Below are 22,593 nucleotides of genomic sequence, written 5' to 3' on the forward strand. Positions count from 1 at the left end.
TAATGGAAAGGCCTAACAATCACACCACCGTCCCCCTTGGGTATGGTTTACATTCTGAATCCCTTGAACTTTACTTAAAGGGTAGCATGGTAATACTGTATACACGTAGATTTTTTTGCTGCTTTCAAACTGCATCTATTTCACTTATCTCGTTGATCAAAAGCTCAGATAAGGGTCTTAATGTTTGAGTTGATGTTTGAACTAATGATTACCAATTGTGTTAGAGTGCTCGCACTAAACCTGTGAAACAAATACTAATTTTTAGTACTAAATAGTGATAATCAAACAATGGGAAACAAAGGATTCTGTATGAAATAGTACTAATTAGTATTAAATATTATTCACAGGTTTAGTGCTTGCACTCTGCTAAACACAAAATTAGAAACTAATAAAAATCACAAAGAGAACAATGGTCTTGTCATTAAATGATGTCTGTTAAAAAGAGTTGGGTCATACAAATCTACAAATCAAATCTTCTCACGGGGCCTGGCTTTTGGAACCTGCTTGAAATAGGTAATTTTTCTCTTTATGGGTTTCCTGCTGTGATTTGAGAACACAAAGTGAAAACCTCTGGGCTGCACAGGACATGCACAGCTGAAGGCTTGGGAAAGGAGGGGTGCTAAAAGCCACCAATTCGCAGGCAGTGGGGGGGGGGGGGGGGCTGAGAATGAACAAAGGAAATCAAAACAAATTAAAGTATTAATGAAATTCCCATTTCTCTATAACAAAGCCACAAAAGCGGTATCTAAAAAACTAGACGTAAAGATTTCCGATCTCGCCCCTCTCACAGAATTGAAATATTAAAAGCGTTTTCGGTCTTGCCAAGGAAGTAAAACTGGAAAACCATGACAAAACCCTAACAAGGAAGAGACCCAGACAAACTCTTCTACCATGATGCTGAGTCCAGGAATCGAAACAGAGGTGGGCCCCAGATGCGAGAAGCGAGTTGGTACTACAGCTACTCAAACATTGCTGGAGAGCCCTCCGGCAATCCATGATATCCTGTGAACTCGACATCAGGGGCGTAGCGAGGACCTAGGAGCTGGGGGGCACTGATCCAAAATATTAAAAAAATTCAAATTCCCATGTGCAGATTCCAGGCTCTGACCGGGTTCGCAGTGCACAGGTAGCCCAGTCCGGATAACTTCGTATAAATTCGCACTTTTGTAGGTTGTAATAATCTATTTTCCTCTTTCGTTTCGGTTTAATATGTTTTTTTTGTTTTTCTTTTTTTTAAAAAATTTTTTTCAAAAATTCTGGGGGGGCACATGCCCCCCCTCGCTACGCTACTGCTCGACATGATAAATGCAATATTTGTAGGTTTTCCTTCAGATATTGCATTTATCATGTCAAGTTTATGCGAGGTCAAAATTGAGATTGAAATACGTTTACTATTCTTTGAAAGCAGAATTAAATTTTTATTCTTAGTTTTAAAAATGTATGATAAAACAATTGAATTCCATTTTCGCATGATATCGTAAATTATCGGCCGTTTTATCCACGGCCTTGGTTTTGATAATTTACGATATCATGCTCGACCTCATCTAATAATTGTATATTATTCGTAATAAGCCTGAAGCGAGATGACGTTTTACCCCCGACTCTATACCATAATAGTTTTTAAAATTCTTTCATATTAAAATTTTTGATTCCTTAGAGAATACAGGAACAATAGTCATAATGAAAGAACAAAAGCAGTGTGAAAAGGATTATGGTCTAGAGACGGGGGTAAAACATCATCTCGCTTCAGGCTTATTAAAGAACCATTTTATTTGCTGTGATTTGTTGCATGTGCCCATCATTCCTTTCCGTCTTGGAATGACCTATGGCCTTTTTACTTTGACTCTGCAAAGCGACAGTGTTTATGGATCAACTAGTCTTATCTCATACTATTGTCATGAAAGAGGACAGTTGTTTTTCACAGTTAGTCAAACGTTTAACAAGAAATAACAGCAATGTGGGACATTACAATGTTGGCCAACACAAACCATCTTTCTAGGTGAAAGTTAAAATGAACCTTTACAGCTTATTCAGGCAGCCTTGTTCTGGTAGAAATTTCTTTGTGGAATTTAGTCTATTGCACTTTCTTTGCTCCATACTGATGATAAATAGAGGTTATATTGTAATGTAGTTAGGAAGACTCAGAAGACTTCGTGTACATCAGCACATAAAAATGTATTCATCATATCCAACAGTGTCCATATTTAAAGAAAAAAATCCCACTCTTGACCTGATGAATAATTCTTGTATACTTCATTAAAACGCCATTTGAAATCACTTGGTGAAGAGAAAACCTTTAACTGTTGTCAAGAATGTATCAAGACTTCGCCTAAAGCAGGTTTTACTGGTTTTGTCCAGGGCAATCCTCATGTTGTTAGGAGTCAGGTTATTGAAGGCTATAAGTAGGCGCTGTGATATCATAGGGTCTGTTTGTTGGCTGAGTAGGTCACGGACAAGCTGAGAGTAATATTCCTAATTTAAAGGGAGGAAACAAAACATCATGTAGTGCTACAACATTATGTATCCTTCAAATGCCTTTAAAATTTATTGATACTCTGAAACAATCTCTAGGCTAATATAAGTCAGGGCATGGCTTATTCACAGATCAAACCCTGAAACAACCTCTGGGCTGATCTAAGTCAGGGCAAGGCTTACTCACAGATCAAACCCTGAAACAATCTCTGGGCTAATCTAAGTCAGGGCATGGCTTACTCACAGATCAAACCCTGAAACAACCTCTGGGCTAATCTAAGTCAGGGCAAGGCTTACTCACAGATCAAACCCTGAAACAACCTCTGGGCTTATCTAAGTCAGGGCAAGGCTTACTCACAGATCAAACCCTGAAACAACCTCTGGGCTTATCTAAGTCAGGGCATGGCTTACTCACAGATCAAACCCTGAAACAACCTCTGGGCTAATCTAAGTCAGGGCAAGGCTTACTCACAGATCAAACCCTGAAACAACCTCTGGGCTAATCTAAGTCAGGGCATGGCTTACTCACAGATCAAACCCTGAAACGATCTCTGGGCTAATCTAAGTCAGGGCATGGCTTACTCACAGATTCAAATTGAAATTTAGCTTGCTAGTTTTTGTGGAGGGAGAAAATATGGAGAACCCAGAGAAAAACCCTTGAATCAAGGGAGAGACCCAACAAACTTTGCTCACATGTCGAGTACAGGAATCAAAACTGAGACCCCAGAGGTGAAAAATGAGTGAACTAATACTTGGCCACGCTTGATTATCCTTGAGACTACCAAAAATACTCACTTGATTGCAGCAGATAAGGGCCAAGAAGGCTTCTGATGCAGGCTGTAACAGATCCATGTTGAAAGACTCAAGAAGAATCATATTGAAAATCACCTGAAGAAAAAATATCAAAGGTTCATCCATGATGGAATCATGATCTGTCAGCTTTGACAATATAAGAAACGAAAAAGAAACAAATGGCAAACTTGATTTACTGCGATTCCCAGTCACACGCAACCAACTAGACCTTCATCACAAACGAAAAATTGAGTTTGGGTGGACATCAATCAAAAGAGTTTCTATCGTTTCCATTGGTTTCTACACCAGGACTGTCGTGAATACTCACATGAACCAGTGTAAAAACCGTTGCCCTTATCTCATGTTTCTTGTCATTGTGAATTTCTCGCTCTGGATAATTATATTTTCTCAAAAATGTCACAGATTTCCAGTCTCCTGAATCTCAAACACTTGACTGCAAAGCTATTGCTATGACTGATGAATTGAGTTACTAAAAGATCAGATAAGTCAATACCAATAGCTTTGCAGTTAAGCATTTGAAAGTCAGAGTCGGAATCCTTAGACGGTTTTAAGAGACCCTTTTGATTGAAGTCCACCAAAACTCAATTTTTCGTTTGTGACAATTTAAGAGTTAAAAAACTATGGCAGTTGAACGTGCAGATGGGATGTCAATTAAAACTTATTTATCTATATGATCTATTCTAGACCACTTATCCCATACTAACCCTTAGAAAGTGTCGCACAACTTCCCGCATTCTCTGCTGTAGCATCTCTTCTTTGTTGCTGAAACAATGCTCGGCGAGAGCAGCCAAACTTTCTAGGGACATTTTGGAAATATCCGCATCATAACTGATTTTCGTCGAGTTAAGGAGAATAAGATTACAGTAATATATGAACAAGATTCCTCTGAGGAAACGGCCCAGGTACAAGGAATCATCGTGATAATAACCATCTGATCTGAGACATAATGCTTGACAACAAGAATCGAGAAAATTTGCAAAACTGAGGTGTCACTTTTTCTCTTGAAATTATGGATCTCCAGGCCACCAAACAAAAAAAAAGTAAGTTGCTAATAATCGCTTGAAAACAGTGACACAATAGTTGAGTTTTAAATTTGTATTGTAATGGCTATAGAACATCTCATTTTTTGCAGGATAATAATAGGCCATGTGCAGCTCAGTAATCACATGCTGATCAATTCACTGATCAGTTCATCAATTCACATGGGTGAAATATACTGGTTAGTAAATACAACCTGTTTGGAGAGATCGTAATAAAACTGCATTTCGTAACACACTGATTACACATCGTTTCTTTCAGTTCTTTACAAGTAGCTAAAAAGAATCACCAATTTAAAATGAATAAAATAATTTTGCTCACCAGTACAGGCACGTGACCGTTAACTGCAAAGAGCCTATTGGTTTTATCTTTCAATTGCACTAGATATAAGCTGAAAATGAGTGCGTTGCGCAGTAGTCATATAATTATTAGATAGAGAAAAATTGCTGCTAGAGACATTCTTCGTTTGCACATAACGTCAAAGCCGCCATCTTCGTTGAATTTAACAAATGATTCGTCATTAGTCTCTCTTGTTATGTTAGCAAACATGGCCTGCCATGTCTTTTGTTATTTTTATTCCGTTTGGATTAGAATAGACGTTCTTTACCCAATCTCCCAGCCGTTAGAATGCCTTTGTTAATGGAACATTCCATACACATGCTTTGTCAGTTCTCAAACGTCCTTCACATCCATAGGGAAAGGGGAAAGAAAAAAAAGAAGACAATTATGATGACATGTAAGATTTCTCAAAGAAAATAAATTGTTGTCTTGCTTAAAAGATTGTGAGGTTATACTAGCTAAAGAGGATACTTGTTGAGTCCCAGTTCTAGTGTGGACATCATGTTCTGGAACAAACCATCAGGTAGAGTGATGGTCTTCTCTGGGTACACCTCACAGACATACGTGGCAAGTTTGAAGTATTCCTCGCAGATCGATGGGAACTGAACGAGAAAACAAGATGATATTGATTCAGTACATTCACAAGGATAGCTAATACAGAAGATAAGGGGATCAACATTAGATTTATGGGTGAATGTTATGTATTTAGAAATCGAATAAATTTTTAAATCATTGGAGCGATAGGAAATGTAAGAAGGTATTGACTTACAGAGTGTAACACTGAGATGGTTTTTACCAGTGTGAGAAGAGGGTGGGTGTACTTCGGATATAGCACCCTTGAATCCAGTAGAGAATGGAGAACAACAAGTACCCATGAAGGGGATTATGGGTAAATATGAGAAGTTCATTACCTTGAGGATCTCCGTGGAGACAAGAGGGATGATTATGTTCAAACCATATATTGTAACATCTGCTGCTGAGGTATGATTTCCATCTTGGAGGACAAATATCAACATCAGACCTTTTGACCTTGGGCGTAATGATTTTCCATAGACCTTTGCTGATATAGCGAACATGGTGCATTGCGGTCTAGCTTAGGTTTATTAAGCTTCATATCAGTTGTTGTTTGTGCCCAAGTAAGCAAGGTAAGGATGCATGTTTATCTAACTCAGAAAAGGTCTACTTCAAACCACATGTCATTCGTTAGAGTATGATTTCTTTGTTAAACGGTTGTGGCTTGAGAAGACACATGAATATGGACACAACTCGGACAAAGAATCTTATTCTCAAGAAAATGATACATGGTCTGAAATGGGAGGACATAAGTTTCAAGCTTAAGAAGTCATATTATAGAAAGACTTGTCGAAGTAAAAAATTCTAGAATCGTAAGTTGACAGTATTAGTATAGGTAATAGACTACATGCTGTCCAATTTGGAAATAAATGGATGAAAAAAATTCCGAGTGACCTCGGCTAATTTGGATTGGACAAACATGTAGTCCTATTGCAGATTAATTATATCATCCCAAACTATACTAGACTGATTCCATAAGTCATAGTTTTCCCTCGAAAGAATACAAATGGAAAAGATCAAAATTAATCTTTAATTTGGACAGGAAAGAGATTTGAAAATAATACAATAGTTGCTTATATGGGATTATAGAGTGATGATACAATTATTCCAGGAATTAAAAGCAATTTAGTAATTGCTATTTACGTTATAACTGTTTAAGTTGTATCAAGAGAGAATTTTGCTTTTAGCCAAGCTAGAAAGTTTCCCGTGTCAGTTTACCTTCTTTGAAATCTATGATATCTTTGGACAAGATGTGACTAAGAAGCCGCATCAGTAGGTAGAGATCAGAGAACTGTTCTTCTTCCATCAATGAAGAGCAACTGTGCTTGCCTGAAGGAGGAAGGAATGAACGGTATTACTACTGGCTTAATGAGAATGATATGCTAAAACTTTGATCTTCATAGAGACGATTTTAGTACAAGTATAAATGTTAAGGACTCTTTAATGAGTATAAGTGTTATCCTTGGTTTTGTATGGAATATTCATGTTCCAGTCGAGGTACATGGAAATACAAATCATTTGTATTGTTGAAGTTGTGCATTCTTTACTTTATGCTCAGGTGTTTGTGAATATTTAGACATTGAAAAGAGGCTAATGTGAGTAAATGAGACGAAAGAGTCTGTAATCAAGGAACACAGCAGTAATTTGGAAACTCCAGAGGTCTATTAGACAAATTCAAACTGCACTTAAGTTTAACGGTATCTTACCGTAACTGTAACTACGTTTGTGACTGGATGATTGAAGTTAAAATGATGTGAGGTTGATTCAGTGTTACCGTATGTAGTATCTTGTGTTTGTTGTCCCTACTAGGCGTTTTCTTTGCATGACCGTCTCTAAGGAACCATCCATTATTTATTGCAAAGTGGCCCGGGGGAAGTGGGGGGACTCCGGGAAAAAAGTACCTGGGATGCTCGTCGGAAATTTTCAAAAAGACCCCTAAAAGATACCGGAAGTTTAAAAAAGGGCGTGGTTGAATGATTTTTAACCCCTAAGAGATACCACAACAAATAATATTAAAATTTTATATAAAAAGCGTCTAGGATAAGCCATATCGATGCACGCTTCTCTCCTTTTCCGAACACCCTAAGAGATACCAGAAAATGCTGATTTTCAAAAATTCGCATTTAACACCCTAAAAGATACCAAATCGCCAATTTTTGCCCCTAAGAGATACGACGACCATCCCCGGTACTTTTTTCCCGGAGTCCCCCCCCCCCCCCTTCCCCCTGGGCAAAGTGGGGTCTTGAAATGATTGGTTATTTGTTGTAGGGCAAGATAGGGCATGGAATGGGGGCTTTTCCCCCCATATTCTCGCTTTTTGATGTTTTTTTGACTGGTTTAGAGTGGAAACCATTTTAGTTTTGAGAGGCATTGAATGTTTGCCATCAACAACCCAGAGATTTAGATCTATGTCATGACGGATCTCCCTATGTAACCTACCCAGACTGTACTTAGCATAGGTCTCCAGCAATGAAAGACATGCTTTGTAGAGTTTATCTGACTCCTCCTGGAACATTCAAACAGTAAAGTAAAAAATTAGCTCAAGCGACCAAAAATATTTAGGATTTTACGCTCAAACTGCAAATGCCCTTTACTTCGTAGACCATCGGTCCTCCGTTCCATTGCACAATTTTCGCTCGTCTAATTCCAAATCAAAGGCAGTGTAGCAGCAGTGTACTCGTGTGGGTCTCTTGATCCGAGGGTTTTTCTGCAGGTTATTCGGCTTTTCTCCCTTTGTAAAACCCCGAAACTACTTCACAAGGGAAACCTCCTTCTACCGTGACTAGCCAGACAACGGCAATTGAAAACATACACAAAACGTAACATAACTGAAGTAACGCACCGCGGATAAAAAAGTTATTTGCGAATGAACCACGTCCACATACATCTCCAGTACCAGCACCGATACTTCAGGACAGTCTTGGTAAATGTTTAAAAGTGTTACGCTGTCACGCAAGACCGGTAATACGAAATGAAACAACTCTTTAGTATTGTCGGTGGACGAAGCCAGGGCAACGCCTCTAAAGGATTCTAAAAGACTCTGAATTTCACACTTGACTTCTTCATCTTGCGCGACTTTGATGAAGTTTGGCTGCTGACAGACATTCGAGAATCGAGTGTAGAGAGATTGAAGAAACTGAAATATCAAAGAAAAACATTTAACAGTGGCGAAATTACTAATAGGACCTTTGCAGCTAAGCAATCACGTGCTGATTAATTCACTGAGAGCAAATGAATGAACATTTTGATTCCCATGGTGAAATTTACTGGACTGCAAACAAACTTTTTACAACCTGTTTAGAGAGATCGTAATAAAACTACATTACGTAGCACACTGGATACACATGTTTTCATTCAGTTCTTTACAAGTAGCTAAAAAGAATCACCAATTTAATATAAAAACAAAGTTCTTGCAGTCCAGTACAGACACGTGACAGTTAACTGCAAAGGGCCTATTGTACCATCAGACTACCAACCAAAAGCGGTGTTTACTAAAAACTAAAGCAAGTTATGGTTTCTTTACTGGTTTTATTGTTTTGATTGTCTGTTCTCTTGTGTTTCTTGTATATCTGATGGTAATTATTGATTTTGTCCTCATTGTAACAGCCGTTGTTGTGGCATAGTTAAATTAATGGATGAAATGAATAAACGAGCTAATGAACGAATGAATAAACAAACATTTTAATATCAGTACTAGCCACTTGTTGTTATTGCTAAAACCTACCTGATTCCAGTATCTGTCTCTTAACGAGCTCCCCTCTCCAGAGGACCCTGCTAAAACTAGTGCTTGTACTAAATATCGATGGGCCTCAGCTGGCATCTGGGATATGGGACCTTGTCTTAGTGCGTGATGTTCTCCGATTTGCCACAAACATTCAAAAGAGATCGCGACCTCAGCTCTAAGGGAATGAAAAAATAGTAAAGAGATGAAAGATGACAAACAACAAACAGTAAAGCATAAGGTGTCCCAAACAGCTCACCATTGCTCAATTGATCATGCATTTCGTATACACTTTCATAATGTTACATCATTCCGCATCATCATCATTGCTATCATCATCAACTTCATAATTTTCATAATAATATAGAGTATATTTGGTATGATTTTTTAGTAAATGCTACAGCAGGCGGCAAAATAAATGTACAACATCTTTTGATCATTGTTCATCCCATAGAAGTGCATCTCACTCTTACAGACATACAAAATATATTCTATTACTGTCCTTATTTTATTTCATTACCTCTGCTTGGTGTCCACCAGACTCAACAGTAACAGTACTGTATCCTCAGCCAGAGCTGGTTCACTCGACCAGTGAGTCAAATTAGAACGAACTTTCTCAAGTAAAAACCCAATGGTCCACTTGCCGCCATTGGTGTCTTGTCCAAACACAGACGACAGAGTCACGCTCAGTTGTTCATATTCCTGCTCATCTGGAAGTAAATAAGACTTAGAAAAATGACGTAGAAACCAGACCACTGTACCACCGACCTGCGGGCTCATAAGGTGTCCCAGGCTTGTCGCCAGAGCCTTGTTTTCTACATCTGCTATGTGGAGAACAGCAGCGATGACCTTGATAACAGGATCCACTTTTGATTGGTCGATAGTACTAGGACAGCCTGGGGAAAAATAAAAAATTAGTTCTCTCGTTGCCACAAAAGTTTTCCTCGTAAATATAACCCAAAATTTCTTTGAATTGTAAACTTGTTATATAGTATGTATATATTTATGTATCAATAATGAAAACATTTTTTGAATTAATAGCATCTTTTATTAATAGAGCTTGATTGGTCTATGAATCTCCACGCTTCATACTATCTATTTCGTTAATTAGTCCTGGGTGCAATAGTACCTTGTTTAACCCTCTTGGGTTGTCTCTCTTCCACCCTCCACCTTTCCATTTTTTCTTATTGTAATTTATGTATTATGTATTTTGTGGTAAATGAAAACCTTTGAAACCTCCACTTCCCTGTATTCCTTTTCCTGTGCTGTGTAGCATGCATTAATATTCGCCTGCCGAGTAAACCGTCTCAGAAGTGCCCTTATTCTGAAGGTCAGTTACAAAAACTTGTGGTTATCAAGGCCAGTGATGATGGTGCACTCGCCTCTCGCCTCTGGGTTCTCGGATTTGAATCCATGACTTTCAAGGACTAGAGTTTGTTAAATTTCGTTTCGAGGCTTTTTTTCCAGGTTTTCAAAGGTTAAAGGTTACGTATGTAACACAAACTAGGATCATTCGATTGTACCTGCTGTCCTGGTATGCGCCGCAATCAAATAGTCCAGCGTCATTTGGAGGTCAATGTTTTGCTCATTCGCGATAGAGTATTGTACGATTTCACTGGGTATAAGAGGAGTTTCTCCTGTGCTTTCATCAGCAACCATGTGACCAGCGATCATAACCAGCCAATGAAGATCTTCAAATAGGTTTTCCATGCAATGCATGTGTCGAAGGGGAGAGCCTGAAAATATAAGAATAGGCTATTTTCAACGAACAGTCAGGTGATGATATATCCCTTTGATAACGAATCAGTTCAGTCAAAAGTCCCTTGGGGAAGGCTCTGCTGGTTGGCAAACAAACTTTTGTATGGTTCGTGTCTTGAAATTGCAATTATATTATGAGGGGAAAAAGTGTTTTGTAAAGCTTTTGGTTATGAAATTAATCATATCCTTTTTGTAACACTACCAAATCCTGCAATCTGATTGGTTCAAAGGAGTGCGATTAATTCCCAAATCGCATTCTTTTGAGCTCTTAATCGCATCTTTTTGAAAGAAACAATCACAGAACAGAATTCTTATATTCAGCTAATCAGAGAAGGGAATGATTAGCATTATTTATGAAATATTTAATGATTTGCTGATAAATCGTTTATTTTATGCCAGGAAAAACCTGATTGATTTACTTTTTCTTCTACATTAAATTGATTATTCTGCACTCTTTATTGTGTCTTTTTCTCGTAATTGAACTTTGTGTCGTGCAATTTTGGACCAAAATCATACGAGTGATTACAAAATTGCACGACCGCGTAGCGGGAGTGCAATTTGTTAATCACAAGTATGATTTTGGTCCAAATTGCACTCCACTCAGTTCATTTACCATCATTAAAAATCCTAGTAAAAGTTATTTAAAATAAAGGAATCCCAAACAAAGAGACAGACAGATATACTGTACAGACATACAGACCATTTTAGCCCCCTCTCCCAATAAACATTTTCCCTATGTTCTTGAGATAGAAACATTCAAATATTTCAACTAGGTAAAAAACACAAAAACTGTTTAGAAAGAAAGGAATATTTCATGCATCTAAAAATGAAAAAAGTCCCCCCCCCCCCCCCATTTTATATTATCAACACAAACATAATCAGTCCCCCCTCCCCAGTAATTCCTATATCCCTATTTCCTTCCAGGATACCAAGGTATTTTTACTTGTAATACTCTACCTTGTGTGGACGTCTGAAGATCTTGCAGACAAAGCTCCAGCTTCTGTACTCTGTTCTCAATCAGTGTAGTCATCAGTGGTACAGAATGCTCCGTAACAAGCCTTGCAAACATTCCTATACTACACAACTGATCAGCAAAAAGATCTCTATCATCTCCTTCAAGATCACAGATCTCATCCATGTGAAGACTCTCATTATGAGGACTAAATGACCCTCTCAACCCTTCAGGGACTGCTAGGTGGCACTGGACATAGCAGTTGAAGATTTTAATGGCACTCTGGTCAAAGCATTTGGAAGGGAATTTTTCAACATTTTCTAAAAGGCTTCCCCAGGATTCGAGGATTTGTTCTACAGCTTCCATGAAGCTGGTGTCTTCTACATGTAGCTGAGGATATTAGAGTAATAAGCAATAAATTATTATATTATTGGCAAATCTAATGAAAAAAGGATGAAGGGTGGGAGAGAGAGGGAGAGAGGGAGGGAGAAAAGAATAAATGAATGAACAAAAGAAGAAATGATGGAAGGAAGGAATGATGGATGGATGGAATGATGGATGGATGGATGGATGGATGGATGGATGGATGGATGGATGGATGGATGGATGGATGGATGGATGGATGGATGGATGGATGGATGGATGGATGGATGGATGGAAGGCAGGCAGGCAGGCAGGCAGGCAGGCAGGCAGGAAGGCAGGAAGGGAGGGAGGGAGGGAGAGAGGAAGGGAGGGAGGGAGGAAGGAAAAAGTAACGAACAAATGGAGAAATAAGGGGGAAGGAAGTTAGTTAGAAATGACCAGGAATACCTCTTCTTCTTTAGCAACAGCTTCCAAGAAAGTACATGTGAGGTCTGTCATGATGTTAATGGTAGCTAGTAAGAGATCAGCAGGTAATGCACCAACGCAAGTACAAGGAAACACAGTATAAAGTCTGTTAATGATACTAGCTAATCCAAGGGCCACTTGGCTTGTCATGGTCAAGCTGTTGGAACCATAACAAATAGTTTGTTGATAAGATAAAATGCTAACATGTGACATAATATACAAATATCAGAATCCCTGTTTTTTTTCAGTTAACTTCATGTGCCATCAATAGACGACTTGCACTAACAATTCACAAGACCCTACCTCCCTTAAAATGAGCAGTTTTGTCAAAGTAAAAAAACAGAAATGAAAAGAGCAACTCAGCATTAGTAGGGAGTCAGAGTTTCAGTTCATAAAAAGTGAAACAGGCGAAATGGCATTAGATATAAAATTGAATGTTTTATAAGGATTTGTATGGGAAAATGTGCTGGATGGTAAAAGCTTACCAGTCAACACTTTTCCCATACAAATCCTTGTAAAATATTTGATTTTATATTCAATGTTATTTCTTCTGTAGTCAACAATTCGAGCTAAACTTTGCCCTCTTACTAAATTCAAGGTGCTGTTTTCATTTCTGGAGTTCATTTGACTCATTTGCTCGTTTTAAGGGGGATGGGGTCTTGTGACCTGTTAATGCAAATCATCTATTGTCTTCTTGGCTATTCTCATGAAATTTGAAACTTTGCAAAGCATTCTGGTAGTTGTAGTAAAATAACTGCCATCATGCAAATGGCTCAAACAAGTGGTTACAGCAAGCATACCATAATTACTATAAGTGAGTTAAAAGTGCAAAAATCTTGTACTCAGCACAAAATTGTTGAAATGAAATTTGTCCATTTTTTCGACCGTATCCTGTATCCAAGTATAAGGTTTTTGGACTTTTACTATATATGTTTCCAGAGCAAGGGAATAACCTTTTTCTCAAGTATAAAAGTGTGGTTTTAAGTATTTGGAGAAAGTGTGGGGTTACATTGGTATTATTTAAGCTCCACATTCTTAACATTACAGTTTTTGCAAATGAGGATAAGCCTGTGCAGATAGAGACTATTATCAGTGTTTCACCTTTTAGTGAGTTCATTAAATGCGACCAGGAAGTGTGCTAGGAACTGTGTCTGTGCAGTCTTGTTCCCTAGGATAGGCCCTGTTAGTGAAGCTAGTTGAGTCAGGCACTGGAACCCATGGTGTGATATCTCTTCATTCTCTTGAAACTTGGATAAGAGCTGAAAGAACACCAATGGTAGTAAGGATCTCCTTAGGCAAAAGATGCCAGTTGTCATTTTAAAATCTTATTCCCCAATTAGAGACGTGACATAATTCAGGTGTTGGTTTGGGGGGGGTTAGTAAAGGAGGCTCAAATAAGACCAATATATCAAGAATATTTGAACAAACATCCTGACACCCAAGAAGTTTGAGTCTCCATCTTTTCTAAAGGCAGATCTACATCCTGGCACCCAAGAAGTTTGAGTCTCCATCTTTTCTAAAGACAGATCAAGGGGGGAGGGTAAATCGAGAATTAACTACCCCTCTTTGGTGTTTGAAAATAATGAGAATAAAAAATTAGTCAAAGTGAACATGATATGATGTCTTTCTTGGTAACAGTCAACCCTCTTTGAAATCATTCTGGATCCACCAATGCCCTAGACTAATTCTTGGTAAGCATTTTAAAAACACATATTAATATATACATTCTATTTAGAAAGTATCTTATCCCAAGGTATATCAGTACTTACAGCAATGACAATCAAAGAAAACTGTTAGCTCAATCTATCACAATGAATAAGAAACTTTATGCACTGTGGAAACCATGGATTTCTAAACTTTTCGATTTTTGAATTTCCGTACTTGCTAGTTAAAATTTTTCTTACTCTCTAAAACCAGAATTTCACTGCTAGGCGAGGCTACATTCGTGCACTGCTACTTAAGACTGATAATAATAATAATAATAATAAACTTTTTATTTAAAGAGGGTAGCACGGAATATGATTATACCCCTCTTTTTGTAAAGATCTAAGTATGTAGAGGGACCTATTTGCCTTAATGAGTTTAGATTTAACATGAAAGGAGTATTTTTACCATCCTGTTGAAAAGTAACTCCTAAAATAACATTATCTTTACACTGTAGAATATCTAAAATAGGCTCATAAAGGTCATTATTGCCTTTCTTATATCTTTACACTTTGTGGGGTAATTACCTTGAAGAATAAGCTAATGAAGCTTGCATCAAACAAAACATCTTTCCAGGACTTATCAGGCCTCAATAGAATAACTTTGTTTATGTCTGTAACCCTTCGGTTCCTGATTGGACAGAGTTAAAGAATGTTCATACACATTTTCAGGGCTGTCAACCCCCAAGATATTCAAATCTGGAGAATTGATAGGGAAGGGAAATGACGTCACAGAGCGTCAAAAAGCGCACAAAAAGACGTCTTTTGCTTTGTAACATTTGATGTGATTGGTTTATTTCTGACCAATCAGATTATCGCTTATATTACAATGGCCTGCTTGCAAGAACAGTTTATGAGGAACGTTTTGATTTTGTTAGCGATGTAAAATAGCACAAACAACACAAAATAATTGGAATTTTAATTATGGTTGTGAAAGTCGAGTCTCACAAGAAATGGTCAGCTTCGGCGATTATCCGGGAGAATTGAGACTCTAATCTGGAGACCAGGAGATACGGTCCAAAATCTGGAGACTCCCGGTTTATCCGGGAGAGTTGACAGCCCTGCATTTTGTTGTTAAAAGTACAGTTTTAATTTCACCACAGGAATCCCAGGAAGGGATAAAATGAAGTCTAAAGCAAAACCCTCGTGGGAAGGGATAGAACAACACTTCAAATAAAACTGACATCTCACATGTGCAGTTCAGCTGAGAATCAAATCAATGACCCCTGTTTTGAATTAGTTTTGAGAGAACACTAATACAGCATAATATGCATTTGCCTCATTACAGCAATGTAGGGAGCATTTGGTCAATAATAAAAAAATTTGTAAAACCCTTCCCCACCCCCCCCCCCCCCCATCCTTTTACATCTGATCTGCCACCTATGTAAGTACATAATTATTAATCACATTCATTATAATTATTATCATTTAATATCCTAATCATTAGTCATTTATCATCATCATGCATTATCTGTATCAATCCTTATTGTTTAGCATTATTAATATATTTGTTATCTTTTCAGCCATGTACACCATCAACCATTATCAATCATAATATTATATTTTGTTATAAATATTGTCATTCAAAGGATATTGCTATGAATAGTGTGTTCCCATTGTAATATCTGTTCTGCTATTGACAGCAATCTCACCACGGCAACAATTTGCTCTCTACCCATCAACTTCATATCTGTAGCTTCGTATCGTTGCAGGACTTGGACAACAAGGCAGAAGATTTTCTTGAGATGGTTGGTCTGAATATCAAAGGTTAATAAATTACAAATCAGAAATTAATTTTATAGGAGCTCACTAGAGAGAAAAGATGAATGCCAGATACAAATAGGGACCAGCTGAATTGTTTGGGAGGTCATGGGTTGAGGTCTCGGCCTGACCAACACTTGCACTCAGAATCTTTTAAAAAATATCTGTAAAGAGTAGAAGGTGCTGTCTTTGTTTTAAAAATATCTGCAAATGGTAAGGCATTCGTGGTGGATTGGATTGCCACATAAATGATAGACCAGTTACATGTAAGAAGTACATGACGTGAACTGCTATAACACTTTATTTCTCAGGGTCCTTCTGTAACAAACAGTCTGCTATAACTAGTACAACATGAGAAATCATCTATATGTTGCTAAATATGTAGCCTGGACATCACCCAACAACTTGTCTAAGTTAGAGTCAGTAAATACAGAAGGTCACAAGCTTGTCGCAACTTATACTGTAGTTGCAATAGTCATTATATACATGTACTTCAGTAAAAAAGGCTGAACAAAACTGCAAATACACATTATTAACAGCAAATGTTTCTGCAGCAGGATAGGGGGTGATTAAAGACATGCAGATTGAAGTAAAATGCACCAGCTCTCTTCCCCTTCAATTAATGACTGGTCCATAATATTGTGCAAGTGTAATTCCAAATGGATCAGTATCTATAAACAATACCTCAAAATTGTGTTTACACCGAGTATGAAACTCCCAGCTGAGTCCAATGTCACTTGATCTGTTTATGAAGGAGTATTCATTCAGAAGTGCTTTGAGTATTGAACAACCCAAGATTTGCTGTTGAAATTGTTAAGATGTTAAGGTATGAGATTTGCATATGTAATCTTAATATGCAGGCACACTTGCATGTGCTGGTGTGGGTCATGCAGTTGACAGCCATATTGTTTTGAGTAAAGAGAACTGTCTTGTGTTAACTTAAAGCGTTGTTCCTTCATTCTCAAAAAATGCAGGTGTACCTGGTTGGCAGCAAGTCAACACAGTCAAGTTACTGTAGAATGATTTATCATGAGCCTGCATGGTAATTAGTAATTAAATATAAGAAATTTTTACTTTCTATTGTTCCTTCATGTTTCTACATGCGTTAACTAACTTGTTTCAGCAGGTTCTGGTAAGTGTGTGGTAGTGTGTATGCCATTATTAATAGGTGGACGCATATTTATAAACAATCCCATTGTGAATATATAAAGAAACTATACAACAGATTCTAGTAAGTGTGTGGTAATGATGATGCTATTTTTAATAGGGGGACATATTTAAAAACAATGGCATGGCATATTATGAAGAAACTACTGGTGTACAACAGATTCTGCTAGATTGTGGTACATTAAATGTAAATTAAACATAATATTTGTAATACATGATGCTATTTAAAGCCAAATCTTTGGAGCAAATTTTGGTTTGGGGACAAGTGTTTTAGGAATCACGATCTGAATGTAGCAGTTGCTGAGGCAATACATAACCATAAGCATAAGGAAGCATGGCTGGCATAGCTGTGAGAGTCCTCACCTCTTACCAGGGTGACCTGGGTTCAAATCTTGTCAGCCTTGGTGTTGTGAGTGAGTAGAGTTGTTTGTTAATTTGTTCCCTGTGTTTTAGGGTTTTTCTCTGGTTCTCCCGCTTTTCCTCCCTCCACAAAAATCAACTTCTAAATTCTCATTTGATCTATCAGTAGCCTTATCAAGTGGGCTGCAAAACCTGTTAGGCTTTCTGTCCACCACGGAGTGGCAAATTCAACTAACTTTAAGTAACAGTCTTTCAATTCTCATGGCACATAATAATTATTACATGTGCATTCAACACCAAAGATCTTTATTTCAATTGGTGGTAACTAACAAGCTTGAAATGGAAAGTGTGAAAGGGGCTCTGGCAGCTGTAGTCTACATAAAATAATTAAAATAAATAGGATTTAGCAGTGGCATTTCCACAGAGTCTCTTGGAATTTGAAAATTGATTTTTGTGGAGGAAGGAAAGCCGGAGAACCCAGAAAACCCTCGAAGCACAGGAGAGAACCAACAAACAACTCTACTTACATGCAACACCGAGCCCAGCAGAACTCGATACCGGATCACATTGATGAGAGGCGAGCACTGTCACCGCTATGCCACCCAAGCTTCCTAAATGATATAAACAACCAATCATAAACTACAAACTTACTGACTTACTGTAGTATATCATGGTACATACCATAGTTGTATCACTGTCTGAAATAAGCTGTGTTAAATCATTGAACAGAGAAACCCAAGCTTCCTGGTTCCCATCAAGTGTGCCTCGTTTGAATATCACAGCAACTACTTGTAGTACTTGTTCTTTGACATACTTCTGGACCCTGTTCAACAATAACTTATTCTATTAATATATACAACTGTCATGTCATTTTAACAGGTAGATATCAAGCTGTAATACCCAATAAAAGTCGTTACACCCTGTACCTAGCCATATTGGCCATGTTTTTGTCATTCATGCATACTTCTGGATCAAGGACTTTGGTCTTGGAAAAAATACTTTCAAAACTAATTAAATATTGGCTCATATATGCATAATACCTGCAATATACACAAGAAAGTATATAATATTTAACATGTAATAAGTGGTCTAGCTCTCATGCAGGAGGTCATTCTCTTTTTGTTTTGTTTTTTGTTCGTTTTGTTTTGTAAAGTTTTATTTTTTATTATTTTTTTTACATAATATACAATACAATTACAGTTATACAATTATACTTTAAGAAACTATTACTTATTTACAAAACAATCATGTCGTTTTATTTTTTGAGTCTACATATAATTATATATATAGATAAACTTGATTGCAGAAAGGCTGTAATACAGTATATACATTTATACAAATATCTAATGAGGTGCAAGAAATCAAATGAGATGCAATACAATACAATACAATAAACTTTATTTAAGGAGGGTGACACAATTAACCGAGAGAGTTATCTAACACATGGCCCTCAATGAAGAATGTAAAGCATGCTCAGTCAAGACATTTTGTGGGAAAATATTTTTTTAATCTGACTTTGTGCAATACTTATGTAGACCTGATCCAGTACAGCCCAGATGTATGTCATGGTGTCCACTCGTGTAACACTCGTGTACTCCATTAACGGAGTACACTCGTTCTAGCGTAGTACGTGCTTTGAGACATGGACGCACTACACGCGTTTGAGTGTAATATTCTTTTGTTATACAGCCTTTGTTTCATAACAAAGACCATAGAAATTCCGTATAAATATCATTTATATTCCACGCGTACGCGTGTATTCCGTTCAACTGGATTAATCCAAAGGATTTCAAATCAGAGATATACATGTATTGTTCAACTGGATAAGAGAAACCCAAATGATTTTTTTAAATTTTTGCTTCGAAAACGAAAACCTCTAAAAAATAAAACTTAATGTTTGATCAAACAAAGAAATATTAAAGAAACACGTATATTTAAAAAGTTCTGTATTCATTCATGTGTCTACGCATCAGGTCAAGTATTTCGCTTGCAAGCTGGAATGTAACCAAAATAGTCTGCATTTTAATTATCCTGTCCATTTTATTTAAGAAATTTGTCTTTATTTAGATAATTGAGACCAAAGAACTGCTTCATTGTTTATCAGATAGTTCTCATAATTTATATACGTATCTTAGCATCCAATAATATTATTACTCTTTTATTTGTCGTCGGACATAGCCGTCTGAAGTTCTGTGCACGCAATTTTTCTATTCTAGGATTCAGATCATTCAAAACTGAAAAATAATTAATTAGTAGAATCAGGTTGGCTCAAATTTCTATATGAATACTTTTGTTTTTCGAGTTTCTATTCAAACACTCGTCTTAAAAATAAATTCAGAACGTTAACAGTTTGATTATTGAACTGGCACCAGCACGTACCACGGCAAATTACACTTGAAAGTTTTTTTTTGTTTCAATATTCTTTTTATGAAAATTTGTTGTTGCTAGAGGAGCCACAAACTTTAACATTAAAAGAATATGATCTTATGCTACATGCCACACGTCGAGTCAAAACATCAGAAATGTTTTACGTAGGAAAAGAAAAACATCTATGTTATCACCTATTCAGCGGTCAACAAAAACATTATGAATCCCTCGGGAATTAGACTGAAGTTAATGAGCTATTTGGCTGCGTGTAATTTTGCTGAGTTGTTAGAGTGGACTGCACGCAGATGGACAACATACACTAGTATGAGTGTACTCCGTTAACGTAGTGCACGCGTGTTACACGCACGTTACCTTGACATACATCTGGGCTATACTGTACAATCGAAGATACATGCATGTAAAACTAAATAATTTACTTCTTAAGTTTGCCTGTCAAGTCATGTGAATAAGCATACCCTTGGTAACATGACAACATATAAATCAGTATATCCTTGGTACCATGACAACATGTGAATCGGTATACACTTGGTACCATGACAACATGTAAATCAGTATATCCTTGGTACCATGACAACATGTAAATTAGCATACTACTGTTACCCTGACAACATGTAAATTATCTTACCCTTGTTTTTGTAGAACAAATGTCAGGAGGAATGCCCTGAGCGAGTCAATATCTTGTTTGTCTAATATGGTCCATTCACGGAGAATGGCTTCTTTGATTGCTGAAGCTGCTTGGAACATGACATAATCATTATTACTGTGCTCTACAAAAAAAATAAAATAAAATAAATTATAGCTAGCTTTGACTTTCCTGGAATCAATTATTTTACTTCTAGAGTAAATATTTTCATTAAAAGTGCAACTAACCCCTACAGGATGCCTTCATGATTTGAAAGCCCTCATAAAATAAATAAGAATGTCATTAATTTACCATTTTTCATATCTCTTTCCATTGCCGAAATATTCAATAAAGAAATTACAAAATGGTGATGTCCTCTAAGGACTCACTAAAAAGTCGAAGCACAAAATAGAGAATAATTCTGCAAGAATTAGCCCAAAATGGCTGAAACTTATTTTGGTCATAGTGTACATAGAGTAAAACTATGTTATGGTACGCTTGAAGGTGTTGCCATGGACTGCACCCAATCCCTTTTGAAGATAAAACAAGAACCCATTTTTTCTTCTGGGATTGATATTTTTATTTGTTGTTATATCTACAATAATAAATATACATGAAAAAATTACTCAATTCTGATTGGCTTAGAGCAGAGTTGTTCAAGCACAGTACAGTGCAAAAAAGTGTAATTCAGTGTAATTTTGATTTACATGAAATCAAAATCCCTTTGAATATAGTTTGTTGTAAACTGATAAATTTCATAAAATATTAGGAGTTGAATGAATTGCACACATCGTCAGATTGGCATATTTCGTCACTTTTGCAATGTCTTTCTGGTATATTACAGCTGTATCAATAAGTAATCATATAGTTTATTGTTCAATTTGGGATAATTAGCACTCTTGCATTTTTCAAAGAGCTGAAATTAGAGAGGTCAGCACACTCACTGCTATGGCTGAAAATTCAATTCTTTGAAAGACACACTCGTGTGAATTAATCCCAAATTGAACTTGAAGCCATATGAATACCTATACTAATTTAGCTTATTATGGCAACTCTTAGCTGACTTAAAATAAAAAGAGTATTCAAAAAACTAAGCCAAAAATTGAAATTTCATTTCAAGTAAAACTTTTACTTAGAACTTTTACTTAGTACTGCAGAAAAACAAGTTTAAGAGTGTGGGTCTCAGTAAGAACCAGGATAATAATGGTGCACATAAAGGGTAGATCAGGGGCCTATGCAAATCGATGAAAATATAAATGGCCAGAACAAACAGATGAAGGCATATTATTTTATGAAAGGCATGCTGTAGGGAGGGCGGTAATTGAGAAAACCTTTTTTTTCTGTAATTACAATTCCTCCCTGTAGATACAGTGTATCTATCTATCTTACCACCCTTCCCCTACCTGTAATACATGTACCTGGTCCCTTAAGTCATGTTTGTCGACGTTTGTAAATACTTACCAAGAACCTGTCTACAGAAAGCATATGGAGACTTAGATTTCTTGAGTCTCAAGAAAATTTGCTCTGCGTCATGTCTTTGCTGTGGGGTCACAACCGTAGGTGATGCCTTAAATCGCAGTAAAACATGAGTAGCATTAATAAATAGTCAATGAACCGGTCAAAATGTTTAGCACATGGTCAGAAATAACAATAAAAAACAAGCCTGTATTAATTTAACATCAGGAATTAAATGTAAAGAAATCCAGCTTCAACATCCTATACATGAATAATCTATTCATTAAAAGCCCAACTATTTTCATTAAGCAAATTTAAGCTTCATATTATCGAGTTTTATCAATTTTTTTCTCAATTGAAATTGAAAGGCATAAGGACCAGTGAATTAATTACGTGGAGAAAATTATAAAAAAACGCCATATTTTCTCTTCTCTACTCACCATCATTACCATAGCTGATGCTTCGAGTTCCTGTAAACTAAACATGGTTAAAAATGATAAAATATAGACAGTTTTTGATGAACTACGGACTAAAAATCACAGACTATTTCTCTTCCTCCAGAAGGCGCCATTTTCATTCAAGTTATGACCAGGCGTCTTTGCGGTGTCGGGTAAACACTGGGTACTACATTTTACCACAGGAA

General features: G+C 36.9%; 1 protein-coding gene across 1 annotated transcript; it reads right to left on the bottom strand.

Annotated features, from left to right (window-relative positions):
* Nucleotides 1-1,387: 1,387 nt before the first annotated feature.
* Nucleotides 1,388-22,532, bottom strand: LOC116286303 (exportin-4). Its single transcript, XM_089038176.1, has 21 exons — nucleotides 22,391-22,532; nucleotides 21,957-22,062; nucleotides 20,499-20,640; nucleotides 18,167-18,308; nucleotides 16,643-16,759; nucleotides 15,792-15,951; nucleotides 14,726-14,832; nucleotides 13,596-13,753; nucleotides 12,477-12,651; nucleotides 11,672-12,056; nucleotides 10,480-10,692; nucleotides 9,477-9,852; nucleotides 8,960-9,134; nucleotides 8,078-8,371; nucleotides 7,675-7,741; nucleotides 6,454-6,564; nucleotides 5,574-5,656; nucleotides 5,134-5,264; nucleotides 3,990-4,113; nucleotides 3,268-3,360; nucleotides 1,388-2,472 (listed from the first exon to the last, which is right to left on the bottom strand). The coding sequence occupies exons 1-21, from the start codon at nucleotides 22,433-22,435 to the stop codon at nucleotides 2,275-2,277; spliced, it is 3,402 nt and encodes a 1,133-aa protein (XP_088894302.1). The 5' UTR covers nucleotides 22,436-22,532; the 3' UTR covers nucleotides 1,388-2,274.
* Between the last annotated feature and the right edge of the window lie 61 nt (nucleotides 22,533-22,593).

This window comes from Actinia tenebrosa, unplaced genomic scaffold, assembly GCF_029948245.1.
Source record: "Actinia tenebrosa isolate PJP-AT-01 unplaced genomic scaffold, QUT_ActTen_1.0 PGA_scaffold5__44_contigs__length_20552954, whole genome shotgun sequence".
Lineage (NCBI taxonomy): Eukaryota > Metazoa > Cnidaria > Anthozoa > Actiniaria > Actiniidae > Actinia > Actinia tenebrosa.

Bases quoted from the DNA above. Each gene is read 5' to 3' on its own strand.
- LOC116286303 (XM_089038176.1), bottom strand. From the start codon at position 22,435: ATGTTTAGTTTACAGGAACTCGAAGCATCAGCTATGGTAATGATG. The intron at 22,063-22,390 runs GTGAGTAGAGAA...CTGCGATTTAAG, and splicing joins CATCAGCTATGGTAATGATG to GCATCACCTACGGTTGTGAC. The intron at 6,565-7,674 runs GTAGGTTACATA...TTCCTCCTTCAG, and splicing joins CTATGCTAAGTACAGTCTGG to GCAAGCACAGTTGCTCTTCA.